This window comes from Sebastes umbrosus, chromosome 15 (assembly GCF_015220745.1).
Source record: "Sebastes umbrosus isolate fSebUmb1 chromosome 15, fSebUmb1.pri, whole genome shotgun sequence".
Classification (NCBI taxonomy): Eukaryota; Metazoa; Chordata; class Actinopteri; order Perciformes; family Sebastidae; genus Sebastes; species Sebastes umbrosus.
Window position 1 is genome coordinate 26,595,189 of NC_051283.1, and position 19,737 is coordinate 26,614,925.

Sequence of the window (19,737 nt, forward strand, 5' to 3'; positions counted from 1 at the left end):
CATAACTTCAAGAGAATAAATTCGTAATATTACAAGAATAAAGTCATAACTTTACGAGAAAAAAGTCGTAATATTACGAGAATAAAGTCATAACTTTACGAGAAAAAAGTTGTAATATTACGAGAATAAAGTCATAACTTTACGATAAAAAAGTCGTAATATTACGAAAATAAAGTCATAACTTTAAGAGAATAAATTCGTAATATTACAAGAATAAAGTCATAACTTTACGAGATTAAATTCATAATATTACGAGAATAAAGTCGTAACTTTACGAGAATAAAGTCATAACTTTATGAGAATAAAGTCATAACTATACGAGAATAAAGTCATAACTTAATGGGAAAAAAAGTCTTAATATTACGAGAATAAAGTCATAATTAAAAAAAAAACACGTAAAATTACTACTTTATAATATTCTGACTTTATTCTCATAATATTACCTACCATAGACCTACAACAATGATAAATAAAAATGAAAATGTAAACAAAAAAATAGTTATTCATTTCCATTTCTAAAAAAATCCACAGGGAGCCACTGGAGAGGAGCTAAAGAGCCGCATGTTGTAGACCCCTGGACTAGGGTATATTTCAAAAGAAATTTGTGTTTTCATGGCAATATTCTCCATAAGTGGTTGAAACAGTGCCAGAATAAATATATATATATATATATAAAGCTATTCATTATTTACAAAACTCAACAGGTCTATTGCGGTAAAAGACAGATGAAATAATTCCAGAAACAGAGTTAGCTTGTGTACTCACGGTGATTTTTTATTGTCATTGTTAAAACAAACACAAACAGTCATGAAAGACGTCATGAAGTGGTTAGTAAAGCTGTATGGTCCTCATATAATCAGGAGTAAGAGCGTCGACATGAACTGAACAGACAGGTTTTTCCTGATCTCTCCTCTACAGAAGGACTTCAGTGAGAGGCCATAGTGGAGTGGATCCAGTCAGTAAACTGGCAGACCTGTGGAGAACAAATTATAAATATTACTTTAAATAAAAGAAGATTGAGTTGGTTCAGTTTATATATTTTTTTGTGACATAAATAACAAGCAAGAAGAGAGACTTTAGGATGCTGCACTCAGATAACAGTTGACTGTCATCAACTAAATTACAATTTACTCATGTTTATATTTATTTTAACTGCACTATTTTATGCCTTAGATTAACATTTTCTTTTACTTGTGTGATTTTCCCTTTTATATTATACATATTTAATGAGCATTGTTTAAGGAACCTGAGACCAAAGATTTTCATTCACCAATGACAAATAAAGAACCTTGAACCTTGATATAATAAATCAGATATAATTAAGGTCAAAATGGCATTTGGAAAAACATTGTGTAAGATATCAGTAATTTGAATATATTTTCAGTGCATATCAATTCCAAAATACAAGTTATTGTGTCCTCAGATATTACATTTTGGAGTCTAAATAACCTTCAGATATGACTGATTATAACACAACACAGCAACTTCCAATACAACAAACACATTCATTCATTTCACAAAACATGACACCAACTCTGACAAAATCCTCAAGAGAGAAAAGTAAATAATTGCACTTTTTGAAGTGTTGTAATTCAAGTCCTTAACTGACAAAATGCCTGTGCACATTGGAGTATTTATTTAGTACGCACCTTGGCGTAAACCCCGGGACGATTCTCTTCAGCACAGCCCCATCCCCAGGACACCACACCCTGGAGCTCCCTGTTACACACCAGAGGGCCACCAGAATCTCCCTGATGGAGAAGGATGGGGAAATAGCACTGTATTAAACAATAACAATCATTAAAGAATAACAAAATGTAATAAGAGTAATAATAATAATAATAATAATGAGGAAAGAGGAAATAAAAAGAAGAAATATTGCAGTGCAATTTGAAAACCCGAATATAACCACACACCAATACATTGATATCAGTTTGGAAACACAAAAGCATATCAACAGATGGCGAAAACATGGGCGAAACCAAAAACATGACATAACACAAAAGCTCTAATATTGAATGAAAAAAAAAATATTTTGTCCAGGGCTGTCAAAGTTAACACAATAACAACGCGTCAAATTCATTTTAACGCCACTAATTTCTTCAGCGCATAAACGCAACTTGTGATTTTTAGGTTTTAGCGGCTCAGTTTTAAAGCTAGAGTGAAGATACTGGTATCATAAGAAACCACAAAACCTACTGTACCAACTGTCATACTAGTTTGTCATGAAGGAGGCTAAATAACGCTCCAAACTTGTGCAAAATTTTGGCGAGGAAAAACTGGCATGGCCATTTTCAAAGGGATCCCTTGACCTCTGACCTCTGACCTTATACACATTATTGCATAAAGCAGCGTATCTGTCCACTCCCATGTTGATAAGAGTATTAAATACTTGACAAATCTCCCTTTAAATTAAATATTTTGATCGAATGACAGCCCTAATTCTGTCATATGAAACTGATTTAACAAGATGAAATCTGTGAAGGTACATCATTAACAGGATTATTATTATTATTAATATCAGAGGAACAGAATTATTCAAAACAAAAATCAAATTGACCGATGGTCTTTTGTATATTTCAGCCTTCATGTACCTGACAGGAGTCCTTTCCTCCCTCCAGGAAGCCGGCGCAGAACATGGAGGAGGTGATCCTGTTGGGGTAGGAGCGCTCACAGTCCAGCTGGGGCAGGATGGGCAGGTCCAGGCAGTGCAGGCATTTCAGACAACCAACTGAGTCACACAGACAGAATCAGAGAGACATTTTAATAGGCCTCATCATCTACAGTCACAGCATTCAGATCATGAAGTAATCTTTGACCCGTGACACACATTTCTCTCCTTACACACACCTTTGGCACAGATAAAAACATCATGAAAGACTTACAGGGGCTCTGGGTGTTTCCCCATCCAGAGACCAGACACTGGGTTCCTGCGGGGGCACAGCTGCTGGGCAGGGCGACCGGCTGGACGTACTTATCAATCTTTGCTGGCTCAGCAAGTTTAATCAGCATGATGTCATTGTTGATGGTGTAACGGTCGTACTCCGGGTGGGGGATGATTACAGCGGGAGCGATGAACTGCTCGGGGCCGTCCTTGTAGCCGATGTGGTGCTCACCCAGACGCAGCTCAATATCCTCACCCCTGAGAGGCCACAGTGGGAACAGAGAGTGGAGCCATTTACCCACTGATACACCATGGGTATGTGGTATACGTACGCAGGCAAAAGAGTCCATTATTCAAGCAAAGTTTCTGTGTTTTTTATGATTTATTTCTCCAAAAACAAGCAAGTAAAGGAAAGAACAAATGTTTGTCGCTGCCTGTCTTGCTCTAGTAAAAAACCAAAGGCCCACCCAGGTGCATGATGGTCCTATACCTGCCTACCAACATATAGAACCGCAGTGTTACCCAATTCACAAACAAAACACTAATTACGCAAAAATTAAATATACTAAACAAGAAAATAATTAAACAAGTAAGTATCAAAAGAAAACACTATAAAACATATAATTGATTACTTATTATTAGTAAAACAACTAAATACTACTGACAAATAAATACTCTCTTACAGAGAGTGAGAAATGGAAGATAAGCACATGCAGATGGTTACTGTCAGTCGTAGGTGTGGTAGGTCTAAATCAGTCCCTAACTTACTTGTAGCAGTGTGCAGCAGTGACGACCCAGCGGTCGTTGATCAGGGTTCCTCCGCAATAGTGCCAGCCGTTGTTGAGCGACACCTGCCAGGGGACGGAGTGATCCCTGCACTCGTAGCCACCGACGATCTTATCATCGAAGCCGAGGGCAGCTGTGCAGTCGGCGGCGAGAGAGAGGAGACGGGGAAAAAAGTGTATGAAATAAGCAGAACACTGGCATGTTTAACTAATCACACGTGAAAATGCTCATGATGTGACAAAGGTCATGACCCCGAAATGTACATTGCACCTTAGATTTCTAAATTTCTAAAACTGAGCCATGCAAAGGAAAGATTAAGGTGTTTTAAATCTAAAGTGCAAAAGCTTTATTATCACTTAAACTCACCATTGGTGCCCACCAGCACAAGTAAAGCGAGGAGCAGCATCACGACAGTGGTTTGGACGTCTGCAGACGGGGAGGCGTCTCAGATTTAAAGTGTGTTCGCTCCCCACGTCAACATCACTGACAGCTGATTAGGAGGACTGACCAATAGAAGATGCTGTAGAAGAAGAAGAAGAAGAAGAAGAAGAGGGAACCGATTCCAGAAAAAAAACATCATCATATACAGTTCACTGCATGGGAACTCTGACAACTGCAACATGTGCAAACACCTGGTGTAGTTATCATGAGGGATGGGAAATGTCAAGCTGTGTTAAATAACTCTGAGGTTATTCTGCCCGTGGGGTTAAGTGTTATTTTATCAGTAATAACAAGTTTGTGTTCAGTAATAATAGTAACTGTCCGCCCATGAAACTAAATTCAACATGGAGGTTTTACGATGTTTCTACATAATACACGCTAAAATAACCACAACTCATAAAACATCTGGTTAAAATGACATTTCTGGTTGTTGTCTGATGTTTTACATAATCCTAACGGGGCCAAGGGGTTTATCAAGTGGCTGCACAGGTTGTTCTAACAGAGGAGGTAACACTCAGATTAGAGTCCTACTTAAGGCGTCAGTAGGCAGAATGTTTTTGGCATCATTTGGGCAAAAATTCCATAATAACCTTTCAGCATATTGTAATTCAAGTGTTCCGAGAGACTTCTGCACCTCCTCATGGCTGTTTTCAGGCTTTAAAAAAATCTAGCCCGTGACGGGAGACTTTGGCCAATCACAGGTCATTTCCGAGAGAGAGAGCTTTCCTATTGGCTGTTCATTCAACGGAGGCAGCTGTCAATCACACGCAAACTCCGATCAAACGGTCAAACTAGGCAGCGTTGATCAAATATGAATCAATATCCTGTTACTGCAATGCCTATTTCTCGCATAAAACATCTTGTTGTTTCCAGAAACATCTTGTACTGTACTGTTCCGGCTGGTGGGCGGTGCTTGGTATTTCCTCAACTTGACGGCCGGGTCACAAACTTTCTCATTTTACAGCTAAACAGTACACTACAAGATGTTTCTGAAAACATTTGAGGTGATGAATAGGCACATGATTTTTTCTCATGCACTACTTTCACAATATAGCAACCGTTTTATAAAAATAACTTTTTTTTAAAAATCATATTTACTCCAACCTGCCTACTTTAGATTTAATAATATGTCAAAAAGCATCAAATAAACACAAGTGTTCCCTGCAAGTTTGGATTTAATTCAGACTTTAAATATAACAACACAGAGTTAAATATTTATATTAACAAATATTAAGAAATCCTTTACAGTAGAACAAGCTACTTTCATAAGACACATCCACATACTCCTGGTGAACAAAACAATATAATAGTAATAGTAATAATAATAATAATAATAATAATACAGTGCATCTGGAATGTGTTTCCTGTGCGAGTAAACCTTTAATCCTGGTCAGTTTTTGCAGTAATGTAGGCAAAGCTTTTCTTTGCACACTTGAGCAGCACTTTAAATTTAAGGCACAACAGCTCCCTTCACTGACATACAGTATATCAGTTAAGGGACGACTGCAAGGGCTGGTTAGAGTGAACGTTCTGTGAGTCTGTAATACTCTCAATGTGCGTTTTGATCTAAATCTTCAACATGTAAATCTTGGTAGAAAAATACTTGATTATTTTAGTCTTCATTAAGGATCATGTTAGAGCTGGTTTATAGAAAGTTAAAGTTTTTAGTTTAAATGTTGTGCAATAGAAGTTTCAAGTGCAGTGTTCCGAAGCTTCCTCTACTTTTACAGTTTCTGTTGCCTCCTCAAACTCCTCATCTCTCTCACATTATGTCAGATCTCTGTTTCATCCAAGAACAACAAAGTCCCACGAATGACCAGATAAATCAGCCTGATGGATCGACGCTCTGACTAGTCTCTTCCATCTTTGGCCGTTTGCGAAGAGCGGGGTTTTCCTCCTGAAAAATCTTCCTCATTTCATCCACGCAGATTGTTGCTGCGACATCCGTCTCCTTGGCGAGCTGCGTCAGGGCGAGGAAGCCGTGAGGCAGGTCCTCCACCACCGTCAGACTCACAGGCTGGCCCATGCCTCGCAGCTTCTTGGCAAACATCACAGAGTCGTCCAGCAAGGCATCCAGAGCAGAGGCCTGCGAGGACACAAGCAGGAATCAGGAAACAAGGACTGGAAAAACACTCAAACCTTGTTGTGTTGCAATGGCTACTGATATATCTGCAATAAGCTAATATCGGCCAGGCAGATTTATCGGTCTAGCTCTATAATAGATCCAACAAATATGAAAATGAAGCTGTGTGTGTGTGCATGAAACTGGACCATACTGAGCCAGTAAACTGTTTTTCTCACATGCTTTAGCAGAATTAATACTGCTGACCGTTTATCCAGCCTTTGGATGGCAATCACTTCTGTTGTGTAAACTGCTCAGAAACCCCCTTAGTGTTAATCTAGCTAGGAAAACCATCCATCCTCTGAATGCTCTAGGTCTCTAGTTTGTGGCTGTAAAGTTTCTCACTACAATGAAATGGCTACTATGGGGATTAACATCATCACACATGAATACAAGAGAGTCTCAGCTTTACAGGGATACCCAATTTATGTAATTCAAGACTGTTTATGGACCCTAGTATGCAGAAATCATTTTAGAATAGGTGAAAATAACACACTTATACAGCATTCAAAAAAGACTGCATGGTTTTTGCCCCAAACTGCATGTGATTATCATAAAGTGGGCATGTCTGTAAAGGGGAGACTCGTGGGTACCCATAGAACCCATTTACATTCACATACCCTGAGGTCAGAGGTCAAGGTACCCCTCTGAAAATCACCAAGCTAGTTTTTCCTCGCCCAAATTTAGCATAAATTTCGAGTATTATCGAGTCTCCTTCCCAACAAGGTAACATTACATGGTTGATACCAATGGATTCATAGTTTCATATGATACCAGTACCTTCACTTTAGCTCTGAAACTGAGCCTACTACAGCCTATGAAAGACGGTAAAGTCGGTCATGATTGCCAGCGATCCCGTGGGTCTCAGAAGGTTAAGTAAAATGGCATCAGAGTCTGATTATTAGGCTAAAAATCTTACTCGTTGCCTCTATAATTTCCCCCGAGAACTTGTAGCTGTGCCTCCGCTGAAGTTACACACCCTGATGAAAATAAATGTTTAAATTGACATAGATGAGATTTTTCAAGAAAATATAAGCTCTTCCCTTTCTTACCACTATGTGAACAGGCGGCAAGCCTCTCAGCATGTTGTCAGGAGCCAGCAGGGGCGACACAAACGGGTTCCTGATTATGGGGCAGGACGTTGGGCGAACAAAAGCCAGGATCTTGGAGCGCAGGGGCTCAAAGCCTTCTGGGTAATCCACGTTACTTTCACAGTTTTGCGTGGCGCTGTGAGTCGCGTTGCTCTGAGGACTCCACTGCGAGGATGACAGCGAGCGTACTCCACCTGTAGTCCGCATGGGGTCCAGAAAGGACTGGATCCAGTTGGAGGCTCCCTGGGTGAGATCACCGAGCAGCGTAGCGGTGTCTCTGCCCAGAGCGCCCAGGCTGCCGTTTCCCACTGCACGCTCCACCGTCTGACAGTCCGTACCTGGGAGGGAGATGATGGGACGTAAGCGGATGTGTCAGAGAAACAAACAAAAAGACACCAGAGAATTTCTTTGTGTAATGACAGCCTTAGTATTTATACGAAGGCTTTTTGGCCCTGTGGTCAAGGCTTTTCAATTTTGTCCTCAAATATCATTGATCATAATTTCTTATTTAATATGTTCAAATTACTTTCATAACCACGTGGAGCTAGTCAATATGTGAGCGTCACATCAGGCACTGCTGGATAATGCAGAGCATTTAAACCAATTATAGTAATCAGTCTACACACACACAGATTTATCTGCAAATGTAAAGCCACAATCCTTTTACTTTCAATGGAAACAAAGCTTTCTCTCATACAGAGATCAGCTCTCTGGCATAGGATCTCGTACACCTGAGACGTGAGGATTACTCGAGTTTAAAAAGATATGAAGGCAATATGATAAAATCTGCTTCTCTTTTCTACATAGTTTAAGGTCACATAGCAACAATGAGTCACTACTCAGACTACTGGTTTGAGTCTCTCTATTCCAGGAAGAGAAAATGAACTGTTTATGTATTCAGCGTTACACTGTTGGAGGATTCAGATAGCTCAGCGACAGACTCTCCAGAGGCTTTCAGTGTTTACAGTTGCAATGAGTAATATCAGGCTGACCAGCCAAACCAGTAAGCCAACTAGGTGGTGCCACAGTGGTGAGGATTAAGCCAAGTCAGACCATGGGTTGATACAGACTTTATATGTAGAGCAGGAGTGATTGTTGGTTTGACAGTGTACATGACAGCAGGTTTACACATAAATCCCTCTGAGATTCTGTTTTCTGTTCCAACGGCGCCGGAAAGTGCTCTCAAGTTAAATGAGGCGTGAAACAGCACACGGCTAATGCTGTGCACGCACGCACCCACCCACATACCTGCATAGGCATTGATGCACTTTGTGAGAACACCAAGAGGCAACAGCGGGTCGATGAGCGTGAGCAGGCGGGACGGCGAGGCGTCAGTGGTGAGCAAGGTGGCGGGGTAGGCGGCCATGATGCCGTCGGCGACCCGGATGCCGGAGGACATGGCCTTCATGGACACGGTGATGCAGAGGTTTCCTCCAGCGCTGTCACCTGCCAGACAAACGCGCTCCGCTGTGGAGCCTGAGACACACACAGACACAACATGTAAATAATGATGATCATTTAAATCATATTAATAAAGAACAAGGATTTTATAACATGCTGTTTCATAGATGTCACTTTGGGCATTTGTGATGGGAATCTTTCATAATTTTCTGACATTTTATAGAAAAATCAATAACTGAAAACATAATTTAACTAGGGCTGTTAATCGATTAAAATATTTAATTGTGATTCGTCGCAAATTAATCACACATTTTTTATCTGTTCTAAATGTACCTTAAATGGAGATTTATCAAGTATTTAATACTCTTATCAACATGTGAGTGGGCAAATATGTTTGCTTTATGCAAATGTATGTATATATTTGTTAATAGAAATCAATTAACAACACAAAACAATGACAGATATTGATCCAGAAACCCTCACAGGTACTGCATTTAGCATAAAACAATATGCTCAAAACATAACATGGCAAACTGCAGCCCAACAGGCAACAACAGCTGTCAGTGTGTCAGTGTGCTGACTTGACTATGACTTGCCCCAAACTGCATGTGATTATCATAAAGTGGGCATGTCTGTAAAGGGGAGACTCGTGGGTAACCATAGAACCCATTTACATTCACATATCTTGAGGTCAGAGGTCAAGGGACCCCTTTGAAAATGCCATACCTGCTTTTCCTTTCCAAAATTTAGCATAAAAATAAGCATTAGTTACAGCCCTGATACCATTACATCTTTAATCCTGTCATAATCGGTTTTATAGTGTACCATATACTGTATCTTTATGTTTTTCCACCTTTTCTGCATGTGAGCGGCCACACTTGACACTTTCCATGATCTGATAATGTACAGATAACAAATCACGTGCCATGTTCTGTAACTGTGCTGCCCCTCCTCCCGTGGAGCCAACCTGTAGCGTCACATATGAAATTGGAACACTATGTACATGTGCTATCTACATCTGTGTCTGTGTTTACACATTCTCTATTGCCTTCTGTACAAATGCAGCCGTCTGTAGAGCTGATTGTGTGAATACATTTGTGGCACAGACATTTGCATTTTAAATCCACACATTTTGTTATATTTATAAATACTCATTTGCATATATTCAAAACAGATTTTCCTCTCATATCATATTGTATATGTTATATGTGTAATAACTGTAAGTAACTGCTGTGGTTTACTATTCTTTCATATTTCACTCTACTAATATTCTAACTGCCTTTTTTCTCGTGTTGAGTTCTCTCACTTCTGGGTTTCTTTACACTTTTCTATCTTAGGTTTCTTATCTTTTAAAAAAAGTAAAAAATAATAATAATAGTTAAACAGTAACTTTTGTAAAAGGCAAATGACAAATAAAAGAACTGAAATCTTGCACACACAAAAAAAATTCCCACAGTAATAAATATACAGTTAGTCCCCAAATATTCACATATTAATCTGTTAAAATAAAAGACATGAATTCTCCCTATTGGTTTACTGTAGCTCTGCGTTGTCTGTCTAAGTAGGACATACGTGGCACACATACCCAGCAGATGACAGTTCTTCAGAGCCCAGCAGTAGGCGTAGAAACATTCCTCCAGAGCTCTGGGAAAGGGCGCTTCGGGTGACAGAGAGTAGTCCACGGAGAGGATAGGTACGCTCAGCTCCTTCGACCAAGTCCGCAGATAATTCTGATTTATGAAGGGATGGACAGAGAGCAGAATAAACACGCTTAATTTAAGTGTACTTAATAAACAATTTATGAAACACTTATAGGATTGAAAGATCTGGTGCTAAATATTTAATATCATATTATATTATTATAAGGAGATTAAGAGTATAAGTGGTAGTATTAACCCTATAATGACTTTTGCAAACATCTACTACAAATAAAGCTACAGTTAACACCAGCGTTGTGTACCTCATGGGATCTGGAAGTCTGGGCCACGAAGCCCCCTCCATGGAAGTGGATGAGCAGCCAGGGGGAGCGAGGCTGCTTCTGTACCCAGGGGAGGTGGGACGTGGTGACGGGGGGAGGAGTGTCTCGAGAATAAGCTAGCAGCTCTTCACTCTCCTATAAAGTTAGACAAGTCATAAGGTAATTAATGATAAAGGACACGAAGCAACAAAACATGTCATGCTCTTCACACAATTAAGAGAACTAGTGCTTGGTCTCTAGTATTGCTGCTTGCAGCTTTCTCGAGAGCCGCTCATCCAAACACCTTCACACTCAACATTGCATTGTCGAGCAACTAAAAGTAAAGAAATACATACATATATACAGAGACTCTTTCCATTTTAGCTGACATAAAAAAATGACTTTTTCCCACCTTGACTAACATATTTTCTATGTCATTGCCTTTAGCTTGCATTCTTTCTAATAGCCAGGTGACATGCACTTCTTATATTCAGTCTATGGGCAAAATATACAACCACTTTATGTTAAATTCCCCCCCAAAAAATGTTGTATCAGAAATACAATACTTTTTCCATTTCCCCCCTCGTATAAAATATAACATTTTTATCTCTGTTTCTCATTGGTTTACATTTTACAATATTTTTTTCCAAATGCAGCATCCACTTTCAAATGATATGTCATGGGTACTTACCTCGTGTTGTAGTTAATACACACATTGGTAATATATCGATTGGGGTCTACTTGTACATTCATGTGTACACTTTTATGCATTATACTGTATTTCTCATGCAACTGATTAGCTGATGGATTGGGCTTTCACATTTTAGCCATTGGGCTAAACTGTGGAGTTTTTGAGACTTTGTATAACGAATGCAAAAATGCAAAATGCGAAACTTCACCAAAGCTGAACTCCACGTGAATGTAAAGATGTGAATTTGCTTCGCCACCAGAAGCGAATGTTTTTCCGTACCCTTTGCATGTGTGCCTTTAAAGGGAGATCCCTTTGTCAAAATCAGATCATATATAAGCAGATTGCATCACATGGCGGACAAAAGGAGATAGAAAATTAATGTACAAACTTCTGACACTTATCACAAATGATCAAAGATCAAATTTGTTTTAATATTCTTCATAAGACTATTTGTAATCATTAGATGCTCCATCTAAAACTATGTCTGGTCAAGATTTGTATTCCTGTACACGTTCCTCACCACATCCCCGTATTAGACCTGTGGAGCCTCACCTGTCCTTCTCGAAGCTCACAGGAGATGAGACGCATGTGGACCGGCCCGGGGCCCCAGTGGGCTATCGGAGGAGACACGGTGGCCGTTAGACTGGGGTCTGAGGCCAGAGGGAGGCGCAGAGTGACAGGAGGAACAGTCAGGGTGAAGTTCACCTGCACTGGGGTCGAGGCTATTCTGCTGAAGCCCTGGACAGAGGGAGACATGCAGGGTGGTTGACCAGTTAAAACATTAAAGAGGATTTCAGCTAATTTGAGATTCAGAAGAAGAATATTTGACCCTGCCTACTGCTAAAAGGCCGGACTCTGTGAGGTTCCAGAAGGACTTCCAGAACTGCATGTCCAGGTTCTGGGTAATGCGTTCAAACTCGGCGCCCCGCAGCTCTGGATCGATGACGTACTTCCCTGATGTGAGGAGGGAAAGGGCTGCCAAACCTGGAAAAGGAGGGATGAATTTAAGCATGAACACATCTGAAAAGGCCAAAACACCACCTTCCATCAATACTATGGAAAAAAAACAGAGAATAAAAAAAGACTAACCCAAACCAGACTGCTGTTTACCATACGTCTCTCCGTATGAAACCATGCTTATGACAACAGTCTGGAGGAACGGACGTAGAGTTGGCGAGAACTGTGAAAAGAGACAATGGACAGTTAATTATTAGAGCTTTGGTTTCAAATAATTAGAACAAGTGACACACACTATTTCATTCTTAAAATACTATATTAACAAGATACTGATTTCTACAAAAATAGAATATTAAACTGGTTATCTGATGTTACATATTCAGAGAGCGATCAGAACACTCAACAGGCTTGTATCCAAGTTATTTGAATTACATTTTGGTGAGAAAACTAACTTTAACGTGCTGAAAATTGGACAAAATAAAACCAACTGGTGTGAAGTAGGTCTGTTTTAGTTGGCTGACCTGAAAGCCCAGACAGCGGCCGTAGAAGCAGGCTTTGTGCATGGAGCTGTACTCCTGCACAAACCTGCCGCTCAGGTCCCCGTCCTGCAGGGAGTACAGCTGGCCACATTCGTTTTCGTTGATCAGCTGCTGGGCGAGGTGGACCAGGGCACGCAGCTGACACAGCGCGCTGCAGTACGCCTCCATCTCAGAGGCATTGTGGTCCGCCCTGAAGAAGGCACTGTTGTAATTAGAGGCAATGTAGCGGCCCTTGTGGATGATGTGCATAAGGCAAGACAGCAAGACCTGAAAGAAAGAAAGAAAAATAATGTAACTTCTGCTGAGAAGGTAGGAAGTCTGCATTTAAAGGATAAGAGTGATATTCTATATTTTTGTTATTATGGACAAATCCCATGAAAAGACCAAAAACCAACATTGAATGCCAAGTATAGTCGGTGTAGTCAAAGCTTGATCTAGCTTTCACTGTGCCATAAAGCTCCATTGTTCTCTAAAAATAACAAAACGAAACAAAGAGCCACACTGAGTGCCACAGACAGGGCAAGAAAGAACTAAGAGACAAACTAACACATTGTTGGTTTTGGTCTTCTAATGAAAATTTTGTCAATAAGAAAAATACAGAATAAAAAACAATCCCCCCCAAAATGAATCGTAAAAGTACATTTTTAAGCAAACATAAAAAATCACTAGTTGCAGCTTCTCATGCGTGAATATTTGCTGGCTTTCTTTGTCTTCTATTATAACAAACGGAATAGTTTTGGGCTTTGTACTGTTGGTCAATACAAGCTATTCAACTACAGTTTTGGGAAAATTCAAACATACTGTATATTTTTCACTATGAATAGATTGATCACGAAAACAATTAATAATGAAAATAATCATTAGTTGAAGCCCTTATGTTTTAATAATGATTTAAAATATTACATGTAACACCTTTAAAACACTGCTGTTAACAAACTACAAGCGAAATCAAACAGAAAATACACTGGCTTTTGTGTAACTCATTAGTAGAGAGTTCTCACAGCTCAGACATCAGCTGTGAGTGGAAAAGTGAGTGGGTTCAGTCATACCTTGACCAGGGTGCGGTAGCCATTCCCAGGCGTTTCTGCGTCCAAGTCATAATGATGGAATACAGTGGTGAAACTGCCGACCACAGGCTCAAGGGCTCGGCCGTGCTCCTGAATCTGTCTCATACACGTTACCAGGCGCTTGGCAACAGCGCCGTACGGCAAATCAGACCCACACAAAAAAGAAATGTTGTCTTCACACGCCGTCTCCAAGGCTGCGAACACAACCTTGTAATCCATATCTGAGGCTGGGAGAGAAAGAAGAGACAAGAGAAGCTTTATTGAACCTCCTTTATATCTGCCTCTGTAGCTCCCCGCACAGCAGACATGTGATGTGTGCTGTATATCTGGAAGAAAATAGATCATCACTCAAAGCCGGGTAAACACGTAGATCTCAATGACCTCATCTACTGCAGCAAAACTCATTGCGTGATTATCGTCTGGTTATCTGTTTAGTCAGGGGTTGAAGTTCGACTACACCCTGAGGATTGTACTGAAATGACTTTAATCACAACAAGAAACAATAGACCAGACAGATCATACACTCTAGGCTCTGTACATGTGATTACTCTTTTATGTCACTAACAACGAGGGATGATAGTGATGATAGTGATGACACTGATACTGATAGCGATAACTGGACTTTGGGTATCGGCAGATACTGAGTACCGATCTGATACCAGCGTTTAATTAATAAAATGTATGCCTCACTGCGTGGAAGTGACTGGGATCATTCTTTTATGTGAAAGGCAACATCAGGCTTAAACATCGCTTTCTTAACTTTGTAAAACAAAACGTAATAAATTAATACGTAGCAATAAATTTACTGAATTAATATTTATCATTAAAATAATAAATCGTTCACCAGTAACTTGGTAAAAAATCTTCCAATTGCTCAAAACTTAAACAGGAATTAAATTTCCCGTTTATAATGTATATGGTATAAACATAACACCGGTATCGGTGCTTCCCTAATAACAACACAAAGACACGGACAAGGTGAAATGACTGGATGTCTTATTCAAACACACATATCTGTTGTTAGATCAATTGCAAATATTGAAAACTTGTACATCAAGAGTCTGCTCTCTTTCTAGATAGCTGACAAAGACTGAAAATGAATAAACAAATCATGTGCACTTTTTTTGATTTGCATGTACTGTACATATGAGTTTTACATGATCTACCCAAATCAGATCAGACCCTAGAGGAGCCTCCATGAAAAATATATGGAGTACAATTTCACCACAAAAATACAAAAATATTCCCCAACCCCCAAGGCTTAACTGACATCTTTTAAATATTTTATAAAGGATTTTAAAAATATATTTTTTATGGAATTTGACTACATCCGTGGGATGACATTAGTCATACATGTGTTGCCAAGCGACATTAAAGCCATCATGTTAACGTTCATGTACTGTAGACACTAGAGACGTTGTGCAGCGCGGCTTTAAATGTTATAAAAGTGGGAAATCTCTACTGTGTCAACAGCAGCTGTCAGTGTAAATAACATGGAGCAGAAACTGAAATCAGGACACTGTTCATAAACACTGAAGGCTTTATCACAGTTCTGATGCAAGCGTGATAGTTTGATTGTGTTTGTCTATTTCTGCTCAGTAGCCCGTGTCTAAAGCAGGGGCGAGTCAGGTTATGTTTTTGTGTTATTGGGCAAAAATTCAATAATAACCTTTCAGCATATAATTCAAGTGGTGCCCCAGGGAAGGCAGTTTTCTGGAAAAGTAAAAAAACAAAAAAGCAAAAGCCAGAATTTGAAATTACAGCCCTCATCTCTGTCCCACCAGACGAGCATGGGCACATTAACACAATTCATACAGTAGGCTAACCTACACGGTGCTAGTCATTCATTTCAAACATCATCCCGATCGTGGACTGTGATCCCGATGATGTTATATAGCTGCATTTCCACAAGAATTACCATCCGAAGCGTTTCAGAGATGGAGAGAAAGGCTCCGCATACTTTTTCTTTTTACTTTTAGTACGTACTACAGCTGCCCTTACAAAGTATGTGCTGTTGCATGCAGTATGCATACAATTGGGACATACTACTTATGTCAAAACATTGAGCCTTGAACTTTGACCATCTTACTCATATATAAACTGTGCAGAGGATTGTGGGTCAGAATAGCCAGAAAAGTGTGCTGGCTTGCATGCTGCAAAATGTGACCGAATGTAGTAGGATATCCTGGTATTTTTTTGCATACTGCATTTGACATATTATGTATAGGGACATGTTGTTCTGGCATACTAAATAGTATGGTAGTGTGGGTATTGGAATGCACAGAAAATGCCTTCTGTTAACCGTAGCAGCCATGGCGGCACCGCAGCAGTTAAGGCTAAACTATTAGAAAATGAATGCTTGCCCCGAGCTACTGCCGTAGCTACCCCAGCCCTGTGAGAGTCACAGCCGTGAGCAGAAGGCTAAATATTAGCAGTATTTTCTCTCCATCTCTGAAATGCTTTGCCAATATTGTCAGACTCTCTTTTTGATGAGTTTGTCTTCCTTTGTGGGATGCTTTGCAGTTGTTGCCAATGCTGCAGTAGGAACTTTTCCTGCAGGATAATCCGCTGTTGATTCAGGTTTTCACCGAAGGGACATGCATAAATATCTGTATTTGTAGAACAGCCAATAGGAACGCTCTCTCTCTGAAATGACCTGTGATTGGCCAAAGTCTCCTGTCACAGGCTAGATTTTCTAAAGCCAGAAAATAGAGCCATGAGGAGGTGCAGAAGTCTAGTTTTCTCTCAGAACACTTGAATTACAATATGCTGAAAGGTTATTATGGAATTTTTGCCATCTCGTAATATTAAGACTTTTTTCTCGTAAAGTTATGACTTTATTCTCGTAATGTTACGACTTTATTCTCGTAATATTATAACTTTTTTCTCTTTAAGTTATGACTTTTTTGTCGTATTATGACTTTTTTCTCGTAAAGTTATGACTTTATTCTGGAAATCTCAGATTTTTTTCCCCTCAATGTGGCCCTAATACTCCTGCACTTGCGGGCCCTCACTGCATTAGACTTATATACTACATACTATTAACTGTGTTACCTTCATCACAAATCTCAAATGTTTTGCGGCTCCAGAATGTTTTTTCCTTTGCCTAAAATGGCTCTTTTGATAGTAAAGGTTGCTGACCTCTGGTCTATCTAAATGAAATCAAGGTTTTATTAGATAGATATATAGATAGATAGATAGATAGATAGATAGATAGACAGACAGATAGACAGACAGACAGACAGACAGACAGACAGACAGACAGACAGACAGACAGATAGATAGATAGATAGATAGATAGATAGATAGATAGATAGATAGTAACTTTATTGATTCCGAGGGAAATTCAAGTTTCCAGCATCACAGTTCCATAGTGCAAAACATGTTAGTAAAAAGGCAGTAAAAAAAGTTAGAAGTGCAAAGTAGAAAGTACAAAAGAATATACCAGATATAAAAATACAAGGAGATGAAGAAAACTGTTAAAAATGAGTATAGTGCAGGTTAACTCCAGCAGCTTGGTCTAGGAAAGTGCACAGTTACATAGTACAGCTTAGTTTCTTTTTTACGTATTCAGTCCATGGGTTTTCAGTTTCTGTTTTGCATAACTCACTTCTTGAATCCCTTCATCCCCCCTGCTGAATCTCACCATTTAACCAAAATAAAACACCCAGGTAGTCCTCCAGCTGATAACTGACCTGTCAACAGGCTCGTCATCGCCTACGTCACCGTCACCGTTACTGTTACTGTCCCAACAACACTCATATCAGTTTCCAGCACAGATATCAGCTTCTCCTTCTGTTCTTCTCTCATTCAGGAGGTTTTGGGAGCAGCATCAGGCTTCTCCTGCTAGCTTGTTTCCATTCCCCTCACACAAACATCACTGACACATAACCGTTGTGTCTACAGTGTCTACCGAGCACCGGTTATCTTACCGGTGACATCTTCACCACCAAGTTTTTACCGACTTCGACCACCTTGTTTCTGTTCTTCTTACAGCCGTTTAAAACCGTTAACATACAACGACATTGATTCATATTCGTCTCTAACATCCAGCGCCGCCATAACACGCTATAAATGTGCCAAAACACGACATAAAGGTGTATAAGTGTATAAAATGTGCCTTCTCTTACCGACCTGCATCCTCTTCCTCCTTGATGTTTCTGTTGCTGTCAGAGCGCCCGCGCTGCATGCTGGGTAATGTGAGCTAGAGCGCGAGGCACCCGCCCACCGCGCGTGCACCAGTGAGCATGACGGATCAACAGGTAAGCTACCTGTTAGCTAGCATATTCACACAGAGAGTCAGTGCTGGGAATAACTGAGTATATTTACTCAAGTACTGTACTGAATACAGTTTGTGCTTTACTTGAGTCTTTTCTTTTCATTCTACTTTTACTTTAATACATTTTCAGAGGGAAATGTTTTACTTTTTACTCCACTACATTTGTTAAGTACGACGGAGTATTAGGGCCACATGGAGGGAAAAAAATCTGAGATATCGAGAAAAAAGTTGTATTATTACGAGAATAAAGTCATAACTTTACAAGAAAAGAGTCGTAATATTACGAGAATAAAGTCATAACTTTACAAGAAAAGAGTCGTAATATTACGAGAATAAAGTCATAACTTTACGAGAAAAAAGTTGCGAAATTACGAGAATAAAGTCATAACTTTGCGAGAAAAAAGTCGTAAAAAATTACGAGAATAAAGTCGTAATATTACGAGAATAAAGTCATAACTTTACAAGAAAAAAATCGTAAAATTACAAGAAAAAAGTCATAGCTACAAGAAAAAATTGTAAAATTACAAAAAGAAAGTCGTAATATTACGAGAATAAAGTCATAACTTTACAAGAAAAGAGTCGTAATATTACGAGAATAAAGTCATAACTTTACAAGAAAAGAGTCGTAATATTACGAGAATAAAGTCATAACTTTACGAGAAAAAAGTTGCGAAATTACGAGAATAAAGTCATAACTTTGCGAGAAAAAAGTCGTAAAAAATTACGAGAATAAAGTCGTAATATTACGAGAATAAAGTCATAACTTTACAAGAAAAAAATCGTAAAATTACAAGAAAAAAGTCATAGCTACAAGAAAAAATTGTAAAATTACAAAAAGAAAGTCGTAATATTACGAGAATAAAGTCATAACTTTACAAGAAAAGAGTCGTAATATTACGAGAATAAAGTCATAACTTTACGAGAAAAAAGTTGCGAAATTACGAGAATAAAGTCATAACTTTGCGAGAAAAAAGTCGTAAAAAATTACGAGAATAAAGTCGTAATATTACGAGAATAAAGTCATAACTTTACAAGAAAAAAATCGTAAAATTACAAGAAAAAAGTCATAGCTACAAGAAAAAATTGTAAAATTACAAAAAGAAAGTCGTAATATTACGAGAATAAAGTCATAACTTTACAAGAAAAGAGTCGTAATATTACGAGAATAAAGTCATAACTTTACGAGAAAAAAGTTGTGAAATTACGAGAATAAAGTCATAACTTTGCGAGAAAAAAGTCGTAAAAAATTACGAGAATAAAGTCGTAATATTACGAGAATAAAGTCATAACTTTACAAGAAAAAAATCGTAAAATTACAAGAAAAAAGTCATAGCTACAAGAAAAAATTGTAAAATTACAAAAAGAAAGTCGTAATATTACGAGAATAAAGTCGTAACTTTACAAGACAAAAAAATGTAAAATTACGAGGATAAAGTCATAATATTACGAGAATAAAGTCGTAATATTACAAGAATAAAGTCATAACTTTACGAGAAAAAAGTCGTAAAATTACAAGAAAAAA

General features: G+C 38.9%; 2 protein-coding genes across 5 annotated transcripts; both read right to left on the bottom strand.

The window, feature by feature from the left end:
* Window positions 1-757: 757 nt before the first annotated feature.
* LOC119503572 (trypsin-2-like) lies at window positions 758-4,695 on the bottom strand. The gene is made up of 6 exons (XM_037795417.1): window positions 4,037-4,695; window positions 3,653-3,803; window positions 2,886-3,142; window positions 2,595-2,731; window positions 1,650-1,751; window positions 758-973 (listed from the first exon to the last, which is right to left on the bottom strand). Exons 1-6 carry the CDS (start codon window positions 4,074-4,076, stop codon window positions 926-928), a joined length of 735 nt encoding a protein of 244 aa, XP_037651345.1. The 5' UTR covers window positions 4,077-4,695; the 3' UTR covers window positions 758-925.
* A 573-nt stretch (window positions 4,696-5,268) lies between these two features.
* On the bottom strand, window positions 5,269-18,187 carry lipea (lipase, hormone-sensitive a). 4 transcript variants are annotated; one of them, XM_037795415.1, is made up of 11 exons: window positions 18,067-18,187; window positions 13,919-14,157; window positions 12,852-13,136; window positions 12,463-12,553; window positions 12,212-12,357; window positions 11,926-12,111; window positions 10,686-10,838; window positions 10,311-10,455; window positions 8,573-8,800; window positions 7,286-7,662; window positions 5,269-6,197 (listed from the first exon to the last, which is right to left on the bottom strand). In XM_037795415.1, the coding sequence occupies exons 1-11, from the start codon at window positions 18,074-18,076 to the stop codon at window positions 5,937-5,939; spliced, it is 2,121 nt and encodes a 706-aa protein (XP_037651343.1). In that variant the 5' UTR covers window positions 18,077-18,187; the 3' UTR covers window positions 5,269-5,936. The 4 variants fall into 4 exon arrangements, with proteins under 4 accessions (XP_037651343.1, XP_037651341.1, XP_037651342.1 ...); XM_037795413.1 differs by having other exon boundaries at window positions 18,071-18,177; XM_037795414.1 differs by having other exon boundaries at window positions 13,919-14,163; window positions 18,067-18,119.
* Between the last annotated feature and the right edge of the window lie 1,550 nt (window positions 18,188-19,737).